Source organism: Engystomops pustulosus, chromosome 2 (assembly GCF_040894005.1).
Source record: "Engystomops pustulosus chromosome 2, aEngPut4.maternal, whole genome shotgun sequence".
Taxonomy (NCBI): Eukaryota; Metazoa; Chordata; class Amphibia; order Anura; family Leptodactylidae; genus Engystomops; species Engystomops pustulosus.
The window spans coordinates 103,425,450-103,434,398 of record NC_092412.1 but is presented as its reverse complement, the minus strand read 5'-3'; the positions used below and the strand labels follow the sequence as shown (position 1 = coordinate 103,434,398).

Genomic DNA, 8,949 nt, shown 5'->3' with positions numbered 1-8,949 from the left:
AGCCAGCAGCCCTCACAGTATATAGAAGTATAGCAGCCAGCATCCCTCACAGTATATAGCAGCCAGCAGCCCTCACAGTATATAGAAGTATAGCAGCCAGCATCCCTCACAGTATATAGCAGCCAGCATCCCTCACAGTATATAGCAGCCACCAACCCCCACTTTATATAGCAGCCAGCAGCCCCCACAGTATATAGCAGTATAGCAGCCAGCATCCCTCACAGTATATAGCAGCCACCAGCCCCCAATGTATACAGCAGCCAGCAGCCCCCACAGTATATAGAAGCCAGCAGCCCCCACTGTATATAGCAGTATAGCAGCCAGCATCCCTCACAGTATATAGCAGCCAGCATCCCTCACAGTATATAGCAGCCACCAGCCCCCACTGTATATAGCAGCCAGCAGCCCCCACAGTATATAGCAGCCACCATCCCTCACAGTATATAGAAGTATAGCAGCCAGCATCCCTCACAGTATATAGCAGCCAGCATCCCTCACAGTATATAGCAGCCACCAGCCCCCACTGTATATAGCAGCCACCAGCCCCCACCGTATATAGCAGCCACCAGCCCCCACTGTATATAGCAGCCACCAGCCCCCACAGTATATAGCAGCCAGCAGCCCTCACAGTATATAGAAGTATAGCAGCCAGCATCCCTCACAGTATATAGCAGCCAGCATCCCTCACAGTATATAGCAGCCACCAGCCCCCACTGTATATAGAAGCCAGCAGCCCCCACAGTATATAGAAGCCAGCAGCCCCCACAGTATATAGCAGCCAGCAGCCCTCACAGTATATAGCAGTATAGCAGCCAGCATCCCCCACAGTATATAGCAGCCAGCATCCCTCACAGTATATAGCAGCCACTAGCCCCCACCTTATATAGGAGCCACCAGCCCCCACCGTATATAGCAGCCAGCATCCCTCAGTATATAGCAGCCACAATCCCCCACAGTATATAGCAGCCAGCATCCCTCACAGTATATAGCAGCCAGCAGCCCCCACAGTATATAGCAGCCAGCAGCCCTCACGGTATATAGCAGTATAGCAGCCAGCATCCCCCACAGTATATAGCAGCCAGCATCCCCCACAATATATAGCAGCCAGCATCCCTCACAGTATATGGCAGCCACCAGCCCCCACCATATATAACAGCCAGCAGCCCCCACAGTATATAGTAGCCAGCAGCCCCCACAGTATATAGACGCCAGCAGCCCCCACAGTATATAGAAGCCAGCAGCCCTCACAGTATATAGCAGCCAGCATCCCCCACAGTATATAGCAGCCAGCATCCCCCACAGTATATAGCAGCCAGCATCCCTCACAGTATATAGCAGCCACCAGCCCCCACTGTATATAGCAGCCAGCAACCCCCACAGTATATAGCAGCCAGCAACCCCCACAGTATATAGCAGCCAGCAACCCCCACAGTATATAGCAGCCAGCAGCCCTCACAGTATATAGCAGTATAGCAGCCAGCATCCCCCACAGTATATAGCAGCCACCAGCCCCCAACGTATATAGCAGACCCCAGCCCCCACCGTATATAGCAGCCAGCATCCCTCACAGTATATAGCAGCCACCATCCTCCACAGTATATAGCAGCCACCATCCCTCACAGTATATAGCAGCCAGCATCCCTCACAGTATATAGCAGCCAGCATCCCTCACAGTATATAGCAGCCAGCATCCCCCAATGTATATAGCAGCCAGCATCCCCCAATGTATATAGCAGCCAGCATCCCTCACAGTATATAGCAGCCACCAGCCCCCACAGTATATAGCAGCCAGCATCCCTCACAGTATATAGTAGCCACCAACCCCCACTGTATATAGTAGCCACCAGCCCCCACCGTATATAGCAGTATAGCAGCCAGCATCCGTCACAGTATATAGCAGCCACCAGCCCCCAGCGTATATAGCAGCCAGCAGCCCCCAGAGTATATAGCAGCCAGCATCCCTCACAGTACATAGCAGTATAGCAGCCAGCATCCCCCGCAGTATATAGCAGCCAGCATCCCTCACAGTATATAGCAGCCAGCATCCCTCACAGTATATAGTAGCCACCAACCCCCACTGTATATAGTAGCCACCAGCCCCCACCGTATATAGCAGTATAGCAGCCAGCATCCGTCACAGTATATAGCAGCCACCAGCCCCCAGCGTATATAGCAGCCAGCAGCCCCCAGAGTATATAGCAGCCAGCATCCCTCACAGTACATAGCAGTATAGCAGCCAGCATCCCCCGCAGTATATAGCAGCCAGCATCCCTCACAGTATATAGCAGCCAGCATCCCTCACAGTATATAGCAGCCACCAGCCCCCACCGTATATAGTAGCCAGCATCCCCCACAGTATATAGCAGCCAGCATCCCTCACAGTATATAGCAGCCACCAGCCCCCACGGTATATAGCAGCCAGCAGCCCTCACAGTATATAGCATCCCTCACAGTATATAGAAGTATAACAGCCAGCATCCCTCACAGTATATAGCAGCCACCAGCCCCCACTGTATATAGCAGCCAGCAGCCCCCACAGTATATAGCAGTATAGCAGCCAGCATCCCTCACAGTATATAGCAGCCAGCATCCCTCACAGTATATAGCAGCCAGCAACCCCCACAGTATATTGCGGCCACCAGCCCCCACCGTATATAGCAGCCAGCAGCCCCCACCGTATATAGCAGCCAGCAGCCCCCACAGTATATAGCAGTATAGCAGCAAGCATCCCCCACAATATATAGCAGCCAGCATACCACACCGTCTCCTCTTAACAGTTGTTCTTGAGGCTGCTGTTAACCTGCAATTTCTGAGTCTGGGGACTTGGATGAACTCATCCTCCACAGCAGTGGTGACTCTTGGTCTTCCTTTCCTGGGGTGGTCCTCATGTGAGCCAGTTTATTCGTAGCGATTGATGGTTTTTGCAACTGCACTTGGAGACACTTTCAATTTTACGGAATGACTGACCTTCATTTCTTAACCCCCAGTGACTGACCATACGGATTTCTCCGTTGGTCACTAAGGGCTCTTAGGATAACTCCCCCATGCAGGGAGGAGCAGTGCCCCGGCTGTCTCATGACAGCTGGGACCCTGCTCTAACAGTCCAGATCAGAACGGCTGTTAACCCATTAGATCTTGCGGTCAATAGAGTGACCGCAGGATCTACATACCTGCAAAGGGAGGGGGTCTCTCCCTCCCAGCACACCGAGATGCGATCGCAGGGTGCGGTCTTCGTATGCGGGCAGCCGTTGACATAATGAAGGTCCCCGGGTCTGCCTACGGCACATTCCTGCTCGGTCCAGCCAGGGGCTGATGCAAAGGCTGACACTTCTAATGCACCGCAATACACTGCCCTTGTAATCGAACCGGTACACAGATCAGATGGACCACGGGACATCGGCAGTGCCGGAGGAAGTCAGTACAAATTTTTTATTTTTAAATAGCCCGGCCCTAAATTATTAGTAAACTCAAGTAACCCCTTTGAAATACAGAAGACTCTTTGAATGAAAAGGTGTGTCCAAACTTTTGGTCCGTACTGTACATGTCCAGCTGCAGGAGTTACATAATGGAGCAGCAGCTACCTGTCTATCCCTGGAAAGCTCTGCTGCAGGAGTTACATGATAGAACAGCATTTCCCTGCTGCAGGAGTCACGTGATATATAGACAGGGAGCTGCTGCTTTGTCATGTGACGCCTGCAGCAGGGATGAGCAGAGAACTGCTGCTTTATCAGCTCTGCCATAGCAGGAACCAGTCTTTCCGGGGTACGGCTTCTTACACTGTAAGAACCTGTTCCACGGCGGACACCTCACACTTTCCACCTCGGCACAAAGCTTTACCCCTCCCATACATGTGACTGATCACATGACCGTGACGTCATCTAAGGTCCTCCAGCTTACCAGGATATAGCTTTATTGTGGCAATAGTTGCGGAAATGGAGGTGAGAATGTGGGGGGCATGAGAGGGAGCCGGCTCAGGCACTTGGGCACCTAGCCCGGGGTCATGGCGGGTCCTTGGGGTGATGTAGGATATGGATTGTGCACTGGTTATACTCCTGTCCTACTCCTAGCTGTGTGTGATACTGGATCAGGGGGAGGGCGACAGATCCACTCACAGTGTGACCTGCTGAGCTGCTGTATCTAAGCTTATAGTGTTACATATTCTGTGCTGCACAACACCACATTCCTTGTATAAGGGTAAATGTTTCCCTATAGTGATCAGCTGGTGTATCTAAGCCTATAATGTGGGATACCCTGTGAGGGGGGCACAACACTGTGGTGCTGAGCTGGTGTATCTAAGCTTATAATGTGGGATACCCTGTGAGGGTGGAAACAACACTATGGTGCTGAGCTGGTGTATCTAAGCTTATAATGTGGGATACCCTGTGAGGGGGGCACAACACTATGGTGCTGAGCTGGTGTATCTAAGCTTATAATGTGGGATACCCTGTGAGGGTGGAAACAACACTATGGTGCTGAGCTGGTGTATCTAAGCTTATAATGTGGGATACCCTGTGAGGGGGGGGGGCAACCCTATGGTGCTTAGCTGGTGTATCTAAGCTTATAATGTGGGATTCCCTGTGAGGGGGACACAACACTATGGTGCTGAGCTGGTGTATCTAAGCTTATAATGTGGGATACCCTGTGAGGGGGGGGGGGCAACCCTATGGTGCTTAGCTGGTGTATCTAAGCTTATAATGTGGGATACCCTGTGAGGGTGGAAACAACACTATGGTGCTGAGCTGGTGTATCTAAGCTTATAATGTGGGATACCCTGTGAGGGGGGGGGCAACCCTATGGTGCTTAGCTGGTGTATCTAAGCTTATAATGTGGGATACCCTGTGAGGGGGACACAACACTATGGTGCTGAGCTGGTGTATCTAAGCTTATAATGTGGGATACCCTGTGAGGGGGGGGGGACAACCCTATGGTGCTTAGCTGGTGTATCTAAGCTTATAATGTGGGATACCCTGTGAGGGGGACACAACACTATGGTGCTGAGCTGGTGTATCTAAGCTTATAATGTGGGATACCCTGTGAGGGGGAGAAACAACCCTATGGTGCTGAGCTGGTGTATCTAAGCTTATAATGTGGGATACCCTGTGAGGGGGGGCACAACACTTTGGTGCTGAGCTGGTGTATCCAAGCTTATAATGTGGAATACCCTGTGAGGGGGGACACAACGCTGTGGTGCTGAGCTGGTGTATCCAAGCTAATGATGTGGGATACCATGTGAGGGGGGACACAACTCTATAGTGCTGAGCTGGTGTATCTAAGCTTATAATGTGGGATACCCTGTGAGGGGGGGCACAACACTATGGTGCTGAGCTGGTGTATCTAAGCTTATAATGTGGGATACCCTGTGAGGGTGGAAACAACACTATGTTGCTGAGCTGGTGTATCTAAGCTTATAATGTGGGATACCCTGTGAGGGGGGGACACAACACTGGTACTGAGCTGGTGTATCTAAGCTTACCCTGTGAGGGGGGACACAACGCTGTGGTGCTGAGCTGGTGTATCTAAGCTTATAATGTGGGATACCCTGTGAGGGGGGACACAACGCTATGGTGCTGAGCTGGTGTATCTAAGCTTATAATGTGGGATACCCTGTGAGGGGGGGACACAACGCTATGGTGCTGAGCTGGTGTATCTAAGCTTACCCTGTGAGGGGGACACAACGTCGTGGTGCTGAGCTGGTGTATCTAAGCTTATAATGTTAGAGATACTCTGTGTGGGGGAAGAAATAAGTAAAAGCAGTGTATTTTAATGGAATGGTAGTTGATGTATAATCTGTACTTGGTTCCTACTTTATTTAGGACACTGGACAGGATGTCGTCTCATCGCCAGCCACCCCTGGAGCAGGAAAGTCCAAGGTAAATAGATAAATGTATAATGTATATTTAATGGAGTGTGCAACCTGCGTCTGACAACTATCTGACTCATTCTTACTTTTGTACTTCCTGTAAGGTGTTAGGAATCGCTGTAGCTGTAATTTTTCTCTAACTCTATTAGTTAAAAACTTGGCATCCAAACATCCAAGATAAATGAAAAGATGCTGATGTTAAACTATAATTTTAGGGTGCTCTAAAGAGTAAATTTCTCAGCAACTGCACTCTAAATATTTAATTGACTGAATGTATTAGAATGGATTTCTAGAGGTAAAAGTTACATTTTAACTTTGACAATGTGTAGTGGTCATGTGATGATCTCATGGATGCAGTACAGTGTAACAGTGATCTCTCCTCTAACAAGCCATACACATGTCCACGGCATAACCAGGAGAAACGTTTACTTCCAGGATGGAAGCAATGAAGGTATCCAGTGTGTGTCAGCAAGCACCAATCTTAAAGGGGTTGTCCAGGATTAAAAAATAATGTTCTATATGGCTAAATTGCTTATACTTCCGTTCTCCCGTGGTACCTCCCATCACTGCCAGTCTCTGTTATACCAAAGCTGATGGTACCGTCCCAGCCACAGCATTAGTTTCAGGTTGTAGCAGGAGCACTGGAGAAGGCAAATATAAGTGGTTTATTGTTTTTATAGCCCACAAAGCCATACCTAATGTACTTCAAAATCGAGGACAATCACTTTAAAGGAAATCTACCATCAAATTCAGGCATGATAAACCAGGGACAATCTTATATTTGTTTTTCATTGCCTCCTTACTCCTAAAATCAAAAAATTTTGCTAAATAGGCAGAAGAGCTCTTGGGTTTGTTACCGGCCCCTCTGTGCTCTGGCTTCACAGGCTGTTACAGTGTGCAAGGAGCACTTCTGCCTCCCACTGTGTGCTGAAACTTCCTCTGCTGTCATGATACTGCAGGCGGAGGTAGGATGAAAATGTTGAGGCAGCAGGGAGGAGACGGGGCAGCACAGTGGCTTAGTGGTAAGCATTACAGCCTTGCAGTGCTGGGGACCAGGGTTCAAGTCCCAGGGTCAACATCTGCAAAGAGTTTGTATGTTCTATCCATGTTTGCGTGGGTTTCCTCTGGGTCCCTTGGTTTCCTCCAACACTCCAAAAATATACATTTTTTTTTATAACATTTTAATTCTTATCAACTTTTTTGTTTGTGGTCTTCCAAGTTTTATCCTAATACTAATGAGGCAGTTGTTACCAGAGCAATGCTATGTTCTCCTAAACCACTTTTTTATGTCAGTGTTTCACCATGAGGATTACAGCCATATACAGTCATTACCAAAACTCCTGACCTGGTGGTTGGGAAGGGAAGCCTTATATAATGTTTTGCAAAGTTGGGAATATCCCTTAGATCTGACTATACACAGGGAAATGTTACAGAATAGAAATATATATGTTATATTTATTTTCACAGCTGTGCATTCAGAGATTTTTCATTTGACATGTCTTATAGCTGGACACCCTGCCTAAAGAAGATCTCATCAAATTTGCCAAAAAGCAGATGATGCTCATTCAGAAAGTAAAGTCAAGATGTACAGGTATATATGGGTCATACTTAGATTAATGATATTTTTGTGTGGGTTTACTCTTTGTGTTGGTTTCTGTTTTTAATAGTCTGCTGGTGGCTTTGCAAGGCAGAAGTTTGGAACTGTGATTTGTTCTGAGCTTGTACATATAAGCCATTAGAGATGATGAAGGTAATTGCTGTAGTTAAAGTGGAGAGCATGACGGAGGCAGTATTGAGTTCAATGGAAGCTTTGTATTGCACTGCAATGCTGAGGAGGCCCTGCTGCAAGGAAAACACTCGGCTTGAGCTTACCTAACCAGTAACTCTAAGTCCTTGTGCCAGTTACATACTGACAAAATCTATATTGCATATGTAAATTTTACATTTTTTGCAATAACTTATATTCTCATGAATGTATGTTTACCCCTTCTTGCTCATACCTAGTAAATAAGTGGGCTGTGCTGGAAGAATGTATGCCTTCATATGAGCTGATATGGTCTGTTACTATTCATCTGTATATGAGGACAGTAAGGGTGTCTATACGAAGTATTTTGGATTGGATTTAAAAAGGACAGCTCCCTAAAATTATGCTTAAAAGGAACCAGTCACATTTGCATATATACAGCTAGTGACAGGTTCCTATAGAGCTCTATTAACTGACTGACACCCTTCTTTTAGCTAAAAATTGTTTCGGTGACATCCACATAAATCAACATCTTTGATCTCATATTACCTGACATCAGAGGGGGCGTGTCCTGCTCATCTGGCCCCGTGCCTTTTGCCTCCATATTGGTCACGGTTCATGTCATGTGACCAGAGTGACATCATCTCAGGTACTTTAGCCTCTTAATAATAGCAAACTGTACCCCATGAATGTATCTGACCACATGAAGTCACAGCAGCCTCCATGGACTTCTACTCCTCTCCATCCTCCGTGGAGGCTGCTTTGATTTCATGAGATCGCATACATGGGGTACAGTTTGCTATTTTTAAAAGGCTGAAGGACCTGCAATGATGTCACATGTCATGAATGTAACACAAGGCACTGTGTGAAAAAATGTATAAGGAGGCAGAGCAGTGATTTGAAGAGACACAGAGTTGTCAGTCAGTTTAATGGGGCTTGGTTCGCTGACAGCCTGAGAGAGAAGAGTCACAAAGATCAGACATGAGTCAGAAAAGCTAATTTGCATATCAGAAAAACATCTGTCATTAAGGTACAGCCCCCACTGGCAGCTAGTCTTAGGTGATAGGACTTGTAACCCTTTATCAGCAGCCATTGTTACTCAGGATGGTGACAGGTCCTCTTTAAGGACCTTGTGAGATGCTCAGGTTTCAGCCTCAGGATTGCATGGGGATTAGCTTAATAAAATTGGGCTCATCTCTCTACATGCTACCCACAACGGTTTCAGCAGTTTTTTCGTCCCAAGATAGTGATTGTCTGAATCTCTTCTTCCTATTGAGTAGAATTCTTTGCAGGCGGTTTTAAGGTAAAAACAGCTCCTCAAACTGCTACCCAAGATCCCCTGTGA

The 8,949-nt window shown here is 47.6% G+C and overlaps 1 protein-coding gene across 4 annotated transcripts in view; it reads left to right on the top strand.

Annotated features, from left to right (window-relative positions):
* The first annotated feature begins 3,750 nt into the window (after positions 1-3,750).
* Positions 3,751-8,949, top strand: part of GCC2 (GRIP and coiled-coil domain containing 2) — a 36,303-nt gene continuing 31,104 nt past the window's right edge. For 2 of the 4 annotated variants that reach the window (XM_072135832.1, XM_072135830.1), the window contains exons 1-3: positions 3,986-4,021; positions 5,814-5,870; positions 7,367-7,451. In XM_072135832.1, coding sequence (XP_071991933.1) covers positions 4,001-4,021; positions 5,814-5,870; positions 7,367-7,451 — 163 coding nt within the window. In that variant the 5' untranslated portion in view covers positions 3,986-4,000. Of the gene's footprint in view, positions 3,939-3,985; positions 4,022-4,093; positions 4,195-5,813; positions 5,871-7,366; positions 7,452-8,949 lie in introns of those variants that run through there. The other 2 variants (XM_072135831.1, XM_072135833.1) reach the window with 2 other exon arrangements.